General features: G+C 47.8%; 1 protein-coding gene across 3 annotated transcripts; it reads left to right on the forward strand.

Moving 5' to 3' along the window:
- Nucleotides 1–4: 4 nt before the first annotated feature.
- Nucleotides 5–13,568, forward strand: MRPL14 (mitochondrial ribosomal protein L14). 3 transcript variants are annotated; one of them, XM_032862066.1, is made up of 3 exons: nt 5–127; nt 10,487–10,565; nt 13,097–13,568. In XM_032862066.1, the coding sequence occupies exons 2-3, from the start codon at nt 10,495–10,497 to the stop codon at nt 13,461–13,463; spliced, it is 438 nt and encodes a 145-aa protein (XP_032717957.1). In that variant the 5' UTR covers nt 5–127; nt 10,487–10,494; the 3' UTR covers nt 13,464–13,568. The 3 variants fall into 3 exon arrangements, with proteins under 3 accessions (XP_032717957.1, XP_032717958.1, XP_032717959.1); XM_032862067.1 differs by lacking the exon at nt 5–127 and adding an exon at nt 6,756–6,779; XM_032862068.1 differs by lacking the exons at nt 5–127; nt 10,487–10,565 and adding an exon at nt 12,359–12,380.
- Nucleotides 13,569–16,472: the final 2,904 nt, after the last annotated feature.

Raw genomic sequence — 16,472 nt, forward strand, 5'->3', positions numbered from 1 at the left:
GCACTCTCAGATCGCTACTCGCCCGGCTGGGTCGGGCGCGCAGGCGCAGTGAGGAGGCCGCGTGGGGGGAGAAGGCGGCGCTGGGCCAGGGAGGCCCGCGGCGGGATATCCCCGGGCGGCGAGAGCGGTATGGCAGGGTGGCCGGGGGGAATGGGCGTCACGCTCCTTTTTCTCCGCTCTCTTTCTTCCCTGCAGTAGGGAAGTTGCAGTCCCCGGGGTGGGTGGGGAGAAGCTGGAGTGGGAGGTTACTGGGCCCCTTGGGGGCAGAGGGGCGGCCCCTGATCCCGACCCTCTCCTTCCAGCCCCTAAGGGCGGCGGGGAGCCCCGCGACCCCCCGCCTGCACTCACCTGCCTTCCCAGGGTTCTGGGGCCGGCCTGGGGAGGGGTGGACTGCGGTCCAGCCTTTGCGAGGTGGCCTCAGCCGGTCGCCCTGCCGTGGCTCCTCGAGTTTGTCTACTTCTGTCGTCTTTTCTGTTTCCTAGCCTGGGTCTTCAGATGACTTTGTGACTCGTTTGCCAGGAGCTTCTGTGGTGTGGAGAATGAGTCCACTGCTTTCACTGTCATGCCAATGAGTGGCTCCTCTGACTCCAGGGGGTTCCCAGGTTTCTCATTTCACCAGAGGCTGCATCAGCCAGGGACTAAGACTGGAAAGATGAAGATTTCGAGAGGGAAAGAGAGAGAGGGACAACATGTGTGTGCATACTTCTGTGTAGCACCCACAGAGATCACAAAGGCACGCAGAGTACCAACTTGTTCATTGAATTTAGGGTTCCTGGAAGGCTCTCTTCTTCAGGCTTGAAGGGGGTTGGTCTGGGGACAAAAAGGAGGTATTGCTTTCCATAGTGGGCCCTAAATGAACTTTGCCATCCTAAGAGATTGGATGGATTGAATTTATAAATAGGTTAACAAAAGAGCATGTGGATGGAGAACCTTTGGGTTACTTAGGAAAAGCTGGGATATTGGGAGCTACTTAAACCCTGGCTGCTGGACAGAGAAAGGGCACGGCCTACCTGGTTGTGTCTGGTTCTTGTGATTGGTCATTGTCTCTGCTGTCTGCTGGCTTTTTAAAGGGTTTATTAGTAGCTTGTGGAATGCAACTGTGAGGTTTGATTTATTGCAGTGCAAACTGAACTCCCATTCAAACTGAGTCCCATTGGATAGCTGGAATCCAGTTTAGTGGATCACGGCCATTATTAAAAAAAAACAAACAGAGTGCGTTGTACTTAATAAGACCAAGTATTGTTTCTTGATGCTTGCTTCAGGTATACATATGTATGTGAATGTGTTAGGTGTTATTCCTTGTGTGTTTTTGGTGTATCACAGAAAACTTACAAATGCATTGGGTCTTCCGTATCCTCCTGTTTGCCTTCTTGCTTTCTTCAGTCTAAGTGTTCAGTCATTTAAAATTGTATTGAAGGACTCAGCACACTAGGAACATACAGTAAAGAACAGGGGGTGTCTCTTTTTTAGGGAGGTACTGCCCAAGAAGAAAGATAGTTTACTCTTCACTCATGGAAATACATGGAATTGAAGAACAAGTATTTTGTTGGAGTGGGAAGTGGTTTGGCTTACTTAGGAAGGATAGAAAGGAGGATGGTGTGAAATTATCGTTGGTAGACTCCGTGATGGGAAAAGTAATAGTAGATTTGGATTCTGGGAGTTGTTTTGGGTAGGAACAAGCAGTTGAGGTGAACAGGGATCTGCCCTGGTTTTTTGTTTTTACTTAAATGGAATTGGCCATTCAACCCTTAGAGCTTCTTGGATGTATATTTCCTGTGGAACTTTTTGCATATTGTGTTGATTTTGTGGTTGTTAAGCTGGTGTGATCCACTGCCAATAGCATTTATGATGGAAGTGGGTCACTAAGGATCACTACAAGGTATTTCTTTTTTTTTTTTTTAAAGATTTTATTTATTTGACAGAGAGAGAGAGATCACAAGTAGGCAGAGAGGTAGGCAGAGAGTGGGGGGGGGGAGCAGGCTCCCTGCTGAGCAGAGAGCCTGATGCGGGGCTCGATCCCATGACCTTGAGATCATGACCTGGGCCGAAGGCCGAGGCTTAACCCACTGAGCCACCCAGGCGCTCCTACAAGGTATTTCTTATGTAATACTATTTTTTAATCTGTACATGTGGGGGATTCCTGGTATATTTCTGCCTGTGCCTGATTAAGATTACCACATATTAACAGACAGAAAGAAGAGGGAACTTTTCAAAAAGCCTGAAATAATAATTGAATCAAACATATTGTGAAATCCATGAAGAAACAGTGGGCAAAATATTTTATTATTGCTTCTGAATATCAGGGATAAAAACCTTGGCATGGAGGTCATTTTTCAGGTGGTACTCTGCTGGGCACTGAATGGGATTAGACTCACCTGAACAGTTAGAGTCTTAGATGATGTAATAGTCCTTTTAAGCCTGTCTTGTCCCATTTTTGTGTTGGGGGACCCACATAAACTGTGGGGGACTTGGAGCCCCCAAAGGTCTCTTTTTGAGGGTCTCAAAAATCAGGTTCCAAGTTAGCCTTTATTTTAGAGGCTGATGGTTTGTTTTGGGTTGTAGCTCACCCTGGTGCGATTGTACATGTGTATTAGCAGTGACAGCAGGTTTGAAAGAGAGGACTGATACAGAGTCTCACAGTGTTGCTCTGGGTCAGATAATATGCTTTCTTGTTAAGAAAGGCACCAGGCAGCTTATTTATTAGTGAAACACAACTCAGAGTGGGAAAGTCCTCCTGTCAGAACTTTCTAAAAATCATTTGTGTCTTTAGAAGAGGGAAGGAGCACTTCGCCACATCTACTTTAACATGTGAAAAATAATTTTAGGAGTGAGGGATCTTTATTTTTATTTATTTATTTTTAAGGTGGGAGAGAGTGAGTGAGAGCACCAGCAAGGGAAGGTGCAGAGAGGGAGGGAGAAGCAGACACCCTGCCGAGCAGGGAGCCCAAGTGGATGTGGGGGGAGTTGGGGGGGGAACCTGGATCCTCCTGATCTTGACCTGAGCTGAAGGCAGAGCTTAAATGACCAAGCCACCAGTTTCCCCTGGAGTGAGGGATCTTTAAAGATATACCTGTGGGGCTACCCTGAGAATCAGGGAGTGAGGCTTTTCTTCCTGGTCAACATCTGGGAAACAAACTGCTTATGCTGCAGACCTAGTCCCTACGGGTTAGTTCAGGGAGGGATTCCCCACTTGAAGGCAACCCCTTTCATGAGGGAAGCCAAAGCATTCTCATTTGCATGTCTCTTTGCTCTTCCTTGGACCCCTGCTTGACAGAGAGTTGCTGAGGTCCTAAAGAATGGGGGTGGAAGAGATCTGCTTTTCATCAGCAGCATCCAGGGGCTCTCCTAGGATTTTCCTTTTCTCTACTGCCCACCTGTCAGCTCCATAAACCTGGCTCCTTGCCAGTGGCCCAGTAGCAGTACTAATGGGAAGGAAATGTGTATGTGATTAAGTAGAAGTTAACTTTGCCTTGTATAGTTTTTCTGAGTTTGACCATGTATAGATTGCTACAAACTTATTTCTGGCACTGGGGGTGTTGGCACACCTGTGAGGTAGGGATGGAGGGGGAGCAAAGCTCTAGAATAGATACAATCCACACATTGAAAAACCAACTTGAGTAATTGAGATTGGCATTGTATATTAAAGAACTACTATTTAAAATATTTTGTAACAAGGTGGAGCATAAGGTAAATAAACAAGCATGGGACAAGAACCTGGAAACATTTTATTTTTGTGAATCAAATTGAGAAATAGGGTCCTCACTGGTAACCTTGGTAGAAAGAGCCCACTGTGCTGTGCTGGGATGCTTTGCTTATTGATAGTGATGCTGTGAAAACTGACACTTTGGCAGGTGAATCAGATCAGTTTCAGCTTTGGTCCTAGGCTGGCCTGGGTATAGTGCAGATATTTATTGGAAAGACACAGGCACCTGGGTGGCTCAGTCAGTTAAGCATTGGACTCTTGGTTTTGGCTCTCGGCCATGATCTCAGGGTCCTGGGTTTGAGCCCCTATGGGGCTCCCAGCTCAACGGGGGAGGGGGTCCTGGCTTGAGATTCTCTCCCTCTGCCCCTTCTCCTCCCTCGCACATGCACACTCTCTCAACATCTAAAAAAAAAAAAAATCTTAAAAAACCAAAAACAACCTTTCTATGTGGGTGGGGGATTGGCTAGATGGGTATTAAAGAAGGCACTTGTGATGAGCACTGGGTGTTGTGTGTAGGTGATGAATCACTGAATTCTACTCCAGAAACCTATATTGCCCTGTATGTTAACTAAGTAAAATTTAATTTAGGGAAAAAAAAAAAAAGCTTTTTAATTCCTGAGTTTTAAGATTCGACAGAGGAGAAAGAGAGCTTACACTCTGTGTGGCATATTTGTTTCTGTGAAGTTTATTGTGGTTAAAGGAGCCCTCTTAGCTGTGTAGGGTGCAACAGAAACAGACTTCTGACCTTGGACAGGCAACAGGTTGGTTAACGTTTTGGACTTCATTTCTTCATCTGCAAAATGGTGTTTTCTTGAGCCCCTAGAACTATTCAAAACCTTTAGCAGATTCAGCCCCTTGTAGACTGTTGTTGTTTGTTATTTTTCTGGAGGTTTCTCTTGGGTGCTCATGAAAAGAGTCGTCCAGGGGTGCCTGGCGGGCTCAGTCAGTAGAGCATGCAACTCTTGATCTTGCGGTTGTGAGTTTGAGCCCTACTTTGGGTGTAGACATTACTTAAAAATAAAATCTTGGGGCGCCTGGGTGGCTCAGTCGGCTAAGGGTCTGCCTTTGGCTCAGGTCATGATCCCAGGGCTGTGGGATGGAGCCCTACCTTGGGCTCCCTGCTCAGCAGGAAGCCTGCTTCTCCCTCTCCCACTCCCCCAAACTTGTATTTCCCCTCTTGCTGTGTCTCTTTGTCAAATAAATAAATAAAGTCTTAAAAAATAAATGAATAAAATCTTAAAGAAAAAAAAGAAGGGAGTCATCCAACAAAATGATCTATGAAAGTACTTCAAGAATTGTAACATGTTCTACTTGTGTGAGGTTAAAAAAAAATCCTAAAACTTCCTAAAAGAGACTAATTGTACAACAAAACAATAATGAGGTGGTTTTTTTTTTTTAATGTTATTTATTTATTTGACTGAGAGACAGTGAGAGAGGGAATCAACCGGGGGAGCGGGAGAGGGAGAAGCAGGCTTCCCACCGAGCAGGGAGCCTGATGCAGAGCTCGATCCAAGGACCCTGAGATCATGACCGAGGGCAGGTGCCTAAGGACTGAACCACCCAGGTGCCCTCAGTAATGAGTTTTTAAGCAGCAAATAAGAGTACTTACTGGTACAGAAAGATTGGGGCAACACCTGCAGGCGGTGGAAGGGGCTGTGTCTGCATGATAGGGCAGAGGGTCAGGGAGTGCCTTTTTTGATTCCTGGAAGCTGGTAGGCTTGTTTTTCCCTCCTTTGATTAAGGACACTTGTATCCTTACCCTAGGTGTTTTTCCTTTTTGTGATTCGGTCCTGTATTTGTATGGCATTTCTTTTCAGTTATTGACAATGTCCTTTGAACATGCCTTTGTGATTGTGCTGAACTTTTGATTTTGTTTTGTTTTTGTTTTTTTTTGTTTCTTTGGAGCCCATCCTCTTGAGAGGCCTTTAAAAATGTACATGACAGGGGCACCTGGGTGGCTCAGTGGGTTAAAGCCTCTGCTTTCGGCTCAGGTCATGATCTCAGGGTCCTGGGATGGAGCCCCACATCGGGCTCTCTGCTCAGCAGGAAGCCTGCTTCCTCCTCTCTCTCTGCCTGCTGCTCTGCCTACTTGTGATCTCTCTCTGTCAAATAAATAAATAAAATCTTAAAAAAAAATGTACATGACATGTCAGGCACTTAAAGATGGAAACAATGAATCCACAAACAATGAATCCACATAAGGTGGAAACAATGAATACATGCAGGAAGTATGCCATTTTGCTGATCCTTGCTCAAGTAGTACATTTCTGCATTCTGCAAAGCAATAGAGATATAAACTCTGTCTGCTTTTCCAGCTCAGTCTCTGTGTATTAAAATTCATTAAACAAGAGTTCCCTGTGTCTAGGAGGCTTCCCCAAGTTACTAAGAGCCTGAAGACCACCAGCCCCCTATCACAGAGCCTCTCTGGAGCTGGGGCATGAATTGCAATTGCAGGTTGAATTGTATTCATTTAACAGATACTTAGTAAACTCCGTTTGTGTGCATTGTGCTGAGTCCTCTGATTGTGCAGCACGGAGCCCTGCCGGCCTCGTCCCTGCTGTCACCTATTGTATTTCCTGTGGGATCTGTAAGGTGGGACCTTCCAGTGGGGCCTGTTAAGTGTCAAGTAAAACACTCGTCTGTGTGTCCCTGAAACTTACAGCCCTCCCTGGCCAAAACGGAAGGGATATCTTAAAGCTAAACCAGGTTGGAAAGTGAGCACAATTCTTGGATTGTGTTAAGTAATCTCTTTCATTCCCTCCCTCCCTCCTACTTCTCTTGCTTCCCCTTCCCCCTCTCCGGAGAGGTTGTGATTCATACTCTAAACCTGAAGGGCAGTACTTGGTGCCGACCGGGAAGTGGCATGAAAAGCCATCTCTGGCACTGGAGTCTTCAGAATACCCGGCCTCTGAGTGAGAGTGTTGTGGAGGAGGAAATACCATGGGGGTTAGTTTCCTGTGCAAACACAAGACTCAGAATGACATTGCTTGTGAAACCAAGCATTATATATAGACTGCTCTGAAGTGAATCAGGGCCTGTGTCTGCTGATGGATTTATGCTGGGAAGTAACATCAAGGTCAGTCGGAGTGGCTTTGAAGTAAATTGCTGCCTCCGTTCCCCTGGCCCAATCCAAACCAGTTATTTCGTGGTGGGATGAGGGCTTTTCCGCAGTGGGCATTGTAGGCACCAGGCCCAGGAGATCATTCCAGGGGCTTGTAAACATGGCATGGGCTAATCCTCCCATGGCTGGTACCACGATTCTCCTAAAGTATGTTTGCATGTGATGTCCTGGTTCCTGGTAACAGATAAGAGCTCAGCAGGGTCCGGCTTTCCTTCTGTGTAGAGCCATGAGTGAGGGAGGTCTTTTTCTGTTAACTGTCGCATTTATTTTATTCAACAGATTTTCTTTGCATTCCTACTCTGTCAGGACCTGCTGGGATGGGAATGGAGGGGACCACAGATTTTTTGTTGTTTTACAAAAGAGGGACATGGGGCACCTGGGTGGCTCAGTTAGTTAAGCATCTGTCTTCGGCTCAGGTCATGATCCCAGCATCCTGGGATCAACCCCGCCCCCCTGCATTGAGCTCCTTGCTCTGTGGGGAGCCTGCTTCTCCCTCTCCCTCTGCCTGCTGCTCCCCCTGCTTGTGCTTGTTCACTCTCTCTGTCAAACAAATAAATAAAATCTTTAAAAAAGAAAAAAAAAGGGGACATGTATACAGTAAGTGAATATATTTGGTTTTTCTGTGCTTTCATGTTCATGGGAATGCTTATTGCTGTCCATTTGATGTCTTAAGTCCTTTGGGTGTGGAGGTCACTATCAGATCCACTAAGGAGCTAGGGAAAAGTCTGGATTGGACCTTGTCTTGTGAAAATGGTAGTACCCCTGGAGAAGTGAGTGTATTGCTCCTGTGTCTGAAGGTAGTACACAGAATCCTCATGTTCTGAGTCTCTATGATCTCTGAATTCCAGTGTGAGATCAGGTGCCAGGTTACCAAGACCTCTGGCTCCTGAGTTTTGGCAAATGAGTAGCAAGAATTAGGATATTAAGGGTTATCAGCCTTATCTGAAAAAAAGTATCCAAATGTATGCAGTTGACTGGGTTTGGATAGTGAACATTGGAGCTGTGAGAGTTCCTCTGGCCCGGGATCCCCAGATGTCCTCAGTGTGCAGGTGGTGTAACTAGTTTTACACGAGGCTTCCTGGGGGAGACGTGTTGGGTGTCCTTAGATTTAGCTGGGAGGAGACGGGCATAGGTTGTGGGGGTGGCTTGTGAACAAGGCACGGAGAAGAGGTCTGGGTTTGGGTTTGTGCCCAGGCTGCCCAGCAGATTTTAGAGAGGTGCCTTGAATCGTGGGTTTGTTTTACCCAAGTTGGGAAAGTTCTGGGAAGCCCCCAGCACTTCAGCAGTCCTTGGCTAACGGAAGTGTTATTGAGGAAGAGGTGCAGCCTGGAGAGGCAGGGTGTTGCCGTTCTCGGAGAGAGAATGTGGGTGGGTGGTGCTGGGCTAATCTTGAGGGTTCTGTGGAGGAGCTGAGGAGCCTCTTTTCTCCCTGGGAATGAGAACAAGGGCCCACCAGCGTCAGATGGGAAAGCTTGGCTGAGATTGGAGGTCACTGTAGCCTGGGCGAGACAGACGGCTTTTCACAACCCCCCCCTTTTTTTCTTTCTAAGGGCGATCTTTAGTTATTGCTCTGAACGTGGAGCTCTTCTTGCCACCTACACTACACATTGTGCTCAAAACTTAAATCAGATTAAAGTGAGTAATTTTCACCTGGTGTTTATACATTTCGGTTGACTCAGCAAGTGTTGAGTTGGGCATGAGAAAAATGTGCCTGTAATTATCAGTGGTGGAACAAGGATGATTTCACAGTTGTAAAAATATTAATATTTAAAGTTAAACCGTGTTAGTTGTTGAGTAAGCGCATGGGTTCAGGAAGCTGAGGACTGGGGTGCAAATTTCAACTTTGTCACTCTTGGCTGTGTGACTGTGGGTGAATTCTCTAACCTCAGTGGTTAGAAAATTACCCCTCATGTATAAAATGAGGCTAATACTAATGCCTGGTTCCTAGAGGTTTTTGTGAGGCTTAAGTGAGATGGTAACGTAAGGTACTTAGTCTAGTGCCAGATGTGTTACAACTCTTGAGCTAAATTTTCATAAAGAAAACAGAAGCAGACCGGGTGACCCATGAAGCTGCTTCTGGCCCTCAGCCCCCTGTGTGACATGAGCTTTGAATGGCAGAGTGAAGCTGTAAGGTGCCGGGGGAGACCCTTGGGCCGAAGCCGGGCCCAGTTCTGGTTCTGGGTCTGCCCCAGTTTTGGTTCTGTGGCTAGCCATGGGTCACACAAGTCACGTCACCTCTCTGTATCTCTGTTTCCTCATCTGTGAGACAAGATGGGATGGAATGGGTACCAATGATGGCAACGGAGATAGCCAGTAGGTACTGTGTGCCAGGCACTGTGCTGCGTGCTTTGCTCGGTTTATCCTGTGACCAGCTGTGAGTAGGTGTTGCAGATGGGGAAACCGAAGCTCAGAGTTCTTTGTCCAGGGTCACCTAGCTAGCTATAAAGGTAAAGCTGGCCTCCTCTGATAGTCTTTGATTCAGTGTGTCAGGTGTTAATGGTTCTGTAAGTTCACTGCCTTCTTTTGCGTTTAACTTTCTGATTAATTTTGGCCAGTGCTTTCTGGGTTGTCTTAAGAAAAAGACTGGAGACTAAGCTTATGGTTTGACTCTAAATTGTAGTTAATAAGCATTTCTGGAGTGTCTGCATATTTCTTTGGAAGTAAATAATGGCTCCTCCTCCCACTCTTATTAAGTAAAATCTTATCTAAGGTGCTTTGAACTTAGGTGAGGGAAGACTGTGTGTGAATACTGCAGTGGTAGAGGCCTTTCTCAGCAGATTTGTCCATGAGGCCCTCTGCAGCCGAATATTTGGATAGAACAGGCGTGTCTTGCCACTGGAATTGCCAGCTGGTTGTAGGGTTTTCTTCAACATGCCCCTAACTGATGCCTGGGAGTTGTAGGCCACTGGGTTTGCTGGATGTGTTGGTGCTAGGGAGACGCAGGGTTGGGGTTCTGCAAGTTGGAGGCCCTGGTGTTGGGTCAGTGTTTGCCCTTTTAGCTCCAACTTGCTCTCCCAAATTCCACTTTCAGCTGCAGTGCAGGGCACGTAGTTTTTCCATGTTCTGTTGTTGTTTGGGAGACTGACCCAAATGGAGGCTTTGGTCAGTGACTTAGTGGGAGTATCTTTTGGCTCTCCTTGGCTAGCCCTGAGGTACCCAGGCGTTCTGGCTCTTACATTTGGGGAAAGGTGACATGGTGACATGACAACGCAGCCGATGCTCAGGTAGTCTACCTGGGGGTGGGGTGGGTGGGGGTAAAAGCTCCGGTTTCAGGAGGCACATGACTGTTAGCAGCGGCACTAGCTTGCAAGCTTTTTCCTCTGTGGAGGACCTGGGGAGGGGTCACTGTCAGGTATGTACCCAAGGATTCCTGCTTTCTTCCTGCCTGTCAAGTGATATAACCAGGAAGGCATCCTCCCTGCTATTGTAGCAAGAACTGCTGTGGGCCATTCCAGCTCTCTGACCCCAGGTAGAATATGAATCAGCAGAACTGTAGCTGGAGTTCCCTCTGATCATCTGCTTATCTTTTAACCACTAAGATTTATATTTAGTGACTAATGATCTTATGCTAGAAGTACCATCTCCCACACAAGTCCCCGGCAGGCTGGCTCTGAGTAAGGACACTGACTTAGAAATAAACCTTTTCCCCCTCTTTCCTGCAGGATTTGCCATGGCTTTCTGTGCTGGGCTCTGGGGCCTCTTCACCCATGCAAGCAGAGCGCTCAGCCAGCGCAGTTTCAGGTAATTTTCCCATTCAGTTCTTAAAGCTTTGTCTCTGAGTAAGCCTACCAGCAGGGCCGGGTATTATGTGACTAGAAAGGGAGTGGGAACTCAGAGGAGCGGGCTTGGCTTCTGGGAAAGCTAAACAGGCCAGAGCAGCTGGGGTTTGGTTGTGGTGGGTAAGAGGATTGGTAAGGATGTGACCTTGCTGTTGGAGGTAGGGTAGGGAATGGCCCAAAGTAGAGGAAAATTCTGTCCTTGCCGGATTCTTGTAGTGACTCCAACGTCTCTCGACCCTGTCATTCCCCCAGTGCATGAAAACCTTCTCTTTTAAAAATGGAATCTTGTTTTAAAATGTTAAAACATGCATATTACCAAAACTCAGGCATGATAGAAGTATGACAGCCTCCCCTCCTTTTAGATGCTAAGCCAGGACACAGAGCACGGGTGCCTTATTGTTGGCAAACATGCCTCCTGGCCCCATTCGTGCACTCCCTGGCGTTTACTGAGCACTGCGCCTAGGGTTGGTCATAGATGAATAAGAATTGCTTCCTGTCCTCAAAGAGTCTTCACAGTTGGCCACAGGAGCAAACTTGGAAACAAATAAATCTGAGGAAATGTGACCAGTATAATAATAGAGGTTTGTACGGTGCTTTGGATGGCCTGAGACAGGAGCTGTTAATGGAGGAGGAGGAAGGGAGAACAGAGGCAGCCTTCCCAGAAGGGAAGTGGGAGCAGGCCCTGTCCAGGCCTCCAGGGAGGGCTGAGAGGTGTGGCGTGCCTGAAGGGCACAGACCACTCTGACCGCTCTGTGGTCAGTGGTAAGAGATTGTGACCCTCAGATGGCAGGTAAGTGGAGGCGAGGTTGTCAACAGTGTAGACAGTGGAGGACCACTGAATAGTTCTAAGGGGAGTGGTCTCAGTTTTGTTTTTTTTTTTTTTTTGACAGAGACAGGGAGAGAGAACACAAGCAGAGGGAGTGGGAGAGGGAGAAGCTGGCTTCCTGCTGAGCAGGGAGCCTGATGCAGGGCTCGATCCCAGGACCCTGGGATCATGACCTGAGCCGAAGACAGATGCTTAACGACTAAGCCACCCTGGTGCCCCTCAGTTTTATGTTCATGAGGCACATGGAACCAGTTTGAACACTAACAGTCTTGGTGTAAGAGAGAAAGCTGCCAAACTGCGGAAGTGTTGGTGGGGGGCAGGGAGAGGACTGAGGGGCTTCACAGGTTGTATCATAGGATTTGGCAGCCAGGACGTTGATGGAGAGAGAGGGTTATGGCTTAGGAGCTGGAGAAGCCATTTGCTAAATAAATGCAGCAGCACGGGGTGGTTTGCAAGGGGAGATGATGAGGTCAGTGTGGGATCTAGTGAATGTGCAGTATCAGTGGGACATGTTGTGGGAAGCTTAGAGTGGAAAGGCAGGGCTAGAATAGAGGAGAGAAATGAGGCTGGAGATGGAATTTACTAGTTGGAAGCAAAGGGAATCAATAAAACTGCCCCAGAGTAGGCCTGTGGAATGTGAGGGGAGAGCCCAGGGTTACCCTGCAGAATGCTAGCACTTAAGGTGCTCACGTCAGGAAAACAGAAATCCCTGTTATCAGATGCTTAATAATAGCTTATCTGCCTTTAATAGGTACGCTTTATTTTTTTATTTGTTTTTTTTAAGGATTTTATTTATTTGAGAGAGAACGTGAGAGGGGGAGGGTCAGAGGGAGAAGCAGACTCCCTGCTGAGCAGGGAACCTGATGTGGGTCTCTGTCCTGGGACTCCAGGATCCTGACCTGAGCCAAAGGCAACTGCTTAACCAACTGAGCCACCCAGGCTCCCTAATAGGTACACTTAAAAAAAAAAAGTCCATTCTAGTGGGGAAAAATGCATTGAGACAAAAGATCGTTACCTCAACTTATTTCTGGTTTCTTCTTTTATGTCAGGGGCCCCCTTAGCAAACCTATTCATTCATATTGTCTGGTTCCCAGCAACACATTGATGGGAAATTTGGGAATCAGTACATTCTGGGGGAGCAGGTTTTACAGGCTAGGCAATGGATGAGGCCTGGCCCATAAAATAGTCCCTTAATGCTCAGAGTTCTTTTGGATACCAGAGGCTTTCAGTTAGGCTGCCATGAAGTTCATTGTAACAGAAAATTGGGTTTCATTTAAAACCCCACCAGGGGTGCCTTATGGTCCTGGGATCAAGCCCCACATAGGGCTCTCTGCTCAGCGGGGGAGCCTGCTTCTCCTCCTCTCTCTGCCTGCCTCTCTGCCTACTTGTGATCTCTCTGTCAAATAAATAAAACCTTTAAAACAAAAATAAAAACAAAACCCTCCAAATCGAGATGTTGACTCAGCAGTAGGAACTTTTGACTGTGAGGAAACTGTCTTGGGCACAGAGAAGTATTCACAAGCACCCAACTTTCTGTCAGGGCCCTGGGTTTTGCTCTGTCAGTGCTTTTTTGCTAATGTGTGATCTCTCCCAGGCCTTGCCCTCAGAAGCCTCTGCACCCTGACCAGGAGAGATGCAGACCTCAGACTTTTTTTCTCTTTCCTCAGCACCACCGGGAGCCTCAGTGCAATTCAGAAGATGACGCGGGTCCGTGTGGTGGACAACAGTGCCCTGGGGAATACCCCGTACCATCGCCCTCCTCGTTGCATCCATGTCTATAACAAGAATGGGGTGGGCAAGGTGGGCGACCGGATACTGCTGGCCATCAAGGGACAGAAGAAAAAGGCCCTCATTGTGGGGCATCGCATGCCCGGTCCCCCGATGACTCCTAGGTTTGACTCCAACAATGTGGTCCTCATTGAGGACAATGGGAACCCTGTGGGGACCCGAATTAAGACACCCATCCCCAGCAGCCTACGCCAAAGGGAAGGTGAATTTTCCAAGGTGCTGGCCATTGCTCAGACCTTTGTGTGAGCAGGGCTCAGGCCGCTGGCTGTGGTAGGAATCATGGGAGGGAACTCAGGGCCCGTGGCTGGGGAACAGTGTCCAGTGAAAAAATAAACCCTTTCATGTATGTTTCCTCCTGAGCTTTTTGGGATGTGGTCATGAGGTAAATGGCACTGAAGCAATTAAAAGGCGGCCGACTCTTGTCACACCGATGGCATGAGATAGCCTGTGAGGTCATCCAGGATTATCAAGCTCTGGAAAATGGAGGTACCTACCAAATGCCAGTTCCTAAATGTGAAGTTGGACTCTGTCACTTTCTAACCATGCGAGCTTTTTTATTTTCTATTTTAATTTCTTGCCATTCAGAGTATCTTCTTTCTGTGTCAGAGGGCTTGAGATATTAAATGGGTATGAAGATTACAGGTTAGCACGAATAAGGGCTGAGGGACTCATTTCATTTGGCGGAACATTGCCTTCCGGCTTCTCTGGAGCCTAGGCAGTGATCCTTTCTCTGCTGTGAAGTACTCTCTGCTAGGGACCAGAACACTCTTGTGTGTTCAGCAGTGGAAAGCTGTTTCCCTGGACTGCTGGGGAAATGGATTAGCCTTTCTCTTTTGCAGATGACCTGATCTTGGGCCTGTGCAGGTGAGTCCATTTATTTGTCGATCTGGGGGAGACTTGGGGGCTCCCGTAGTTCCTTTAATGAGATCACATCAACTCATTTATAAATCCTTTATTCATTCGGGGCGCCTGGGTGGCTCAGTGTGTTAAGCCTCTGTGTTCGGCTCAGGTCAGGTCTTAGGGTCCTAGGATCAAGCCCCACATCGAGCTCTCTGCTCAGCAGGGAGCCTGCTGCCCCCTCTCTCTCTGCCTGCCTCTCTGCCTACTTGTGATCGCTCTCTTTGTCAAATAAATAAATGAATAAATAAATAATCTTAAAAAAAATCTTTTATTCATTCAGAATATCCTGTGTATGTTCCAGTGGCCTCTGAGAGGCAGAGTAGCATAATGATTAAGAACACAGCCTCTGTAGCCAGACTGCCTGGGTTTGAATCCTGACTCCCACCACTTACCACTTACTGACTTCGGGCAAGTTTTTTAACTTCTCTGTCCCTCTGGTTCCTCCTCTGTAAAATGGGGATATAATAATGGCACTACTTGGTGGGAATGATGCTTAGTATCTCTCAGCGCCTGGCAGTAATAAGCACTCAGGAGGTATTAGCTAATTTCTGTTATTACTTTGCATGCACTAGCCCCGAAGAATAGTGGAGAATGCAAGTAGATAAGGTCCTTGCCCTCTTGGAGCTTATAGTGTTCCCAGGGAAAATCAACTCAGATCGCCCAAGTACTCAGATGCACATCTTCAAGTGGGAAAGTGCCTGTGATAGCAGGATAGCAGGATTAGACTTTTTTTTCTGAGGGATTGGAGGCAGCTTCCCCCAGAAAGGGTTGCATTGGCTGCTTTCTGAGGAATGAATAGAAATGACAGAAGCATACTGGTGACCTGCGGCTGGGGAGGAGTATAGACCAGAAAGCGGAAGAGGAAAAATGTAAGGGTGTTAGAAGTGTTCTCAATCTAGATCTAGGCGGGAGTTATGGGAGTATATACATCTGTAAAGAATTACTGAGCTGTACACCTGAGTGCTCTCTGTGTACCTTATACCTTAGCAAAAATAAATGGATAGACATTAGTTAGGCAAGAGAGGAGGGAAAAATATTCCAGGCAGAGGGAAGAGCATGTGCAAAAACCCTGTGGCAGTAGTGAATGGGATATATACCAGGGACTTGAAGAAGCCAGTGTGGCTGGAGCAGGGTGAGTGAGCTGGAGCATGGTGTACGATGAGGGGAGGAGAGGAGCAGGGCCAGGCTGTGCAGGGTCTTGTAAGCCCCAGGCAGCTTTCCTAGTCCTGAGGGCATTGGCATACTATTGTGGGGTATTTGGCATGTGGGGTAGAGGTGGTCGGAGAGGACATCTGCTTAGATTTGCTCTGTGGACAGAGGCCAAGGGAGGCCAGAATGGGTAGCATAGGCTTTGCAGCAGACCCTGTGAAGATGAGGACGAGTTGGATGGGGGTGGTGGTGAGGGAGGGGAGTAGAAGCCTTTAGGAGGCGCAGTTCCCTGGGCTTGGCAGTGCATTTAGATGGTGGGGAAGGCCAGGAATGGGTCCCAAGTTTCTGGCTTCCATGCGTGGATGGTTGGTCCTACCAGGCATTGAGGGGGTAGGGCCCTAGGAGAGGTCTGGGTGGGGCAGGGAGCAGTTGGGGGCCTCTGGATGGGGGTGCCTTTGAGACTTCCAAGAGGTATCAAGTAGGTAGCTGGCTGCAAATGATCTCATAATTGGAGCAGCATTTAGTATCTGTTTTGAAAGTATTTATGCATCTGTCTCTTTTTGGCTCCCTCCTAGCCCTTAGGTTTGGTAGGCACTGGTCCGTGTTTTAGATGAGGAGCTGAGTTTCTGAGGTAATGTAATTTCATGGGGTCTTAAAACTAATAGGTGGTAAAGCTGGCCTTGAAGTCAGATCCTGGGACTTAAAACCCAGGGGTCTCCCACAACATTATGGGGTCTGTCTTTTTGAGGTTGATGAGTCCTCTCCACCTTGAATTGATTGTCTGGCTGTGATCGTAGAAGAGAATTTGAGTTTCCTGAAGACGGTGGGTACCTCCCCAGGGCTTGTTGCCTGCTAAGTCCTGGCTGCAAGGAAGCGAGGGCTAGTAGTTTTCTTTCTTCCCGGTTGAGGTGGGTGCTGGTCCCCCCACTCCAGGTTCATCCGCCTAAGCTTGAGTCAAGAGAGCCTGGGTGCTTCAGGAGCTAACGTCTTTCTCCATCTGGCCCTCTGGAAGGGCTGCTGGAATCTGTGGCTGGCCCGCTCTGCTGCAGCGGCTGACTGTGGCTGAGGAGGAGGACTCCCACCCATACCAGGATCTCCTTTGTCAGTGGTGAGTGTCTCTCCAGCTGCAGTGGCTGGTACTTAGCAAGCTCCTCGTTTCTCAGCTTTCCAGGCTGCTTCCCGAAGGTTCAGGGGGAAGAGACCCTT

This window comes from Lontra canadensis, unplaced genomic scaffold (genome assembly GCF_010015895.1).
Source record: "Lontra canadensis isolate GAN:19392208 unplaced genomic scaffold, GSC_riverotter_1.0 scaffold23, whole genome shotgun sequence".
Lineage (NCBI taxonomy): Eukaryota > Metazoa > Chordata > Mammalia > Carnivora > Mustelidae > Lontra > Lontra canadensis.

Coding starts and splice junctions, on each gene's coding strand:
- MRPL14 (XM_032862066.1), top strand. CDS start 10,495: ATGGCTTTCTGTGCTGGGCTCTGGGGCCTCTTCACCCATGCAAGCAGA. Junction 10,566..13,096: donor CTCAGCCAGCGCAGTTTCAG/GTAATTTTCCCA, acceptor CTCTTTCCTCAG/CACCACCGGGAGCCTCAGTG.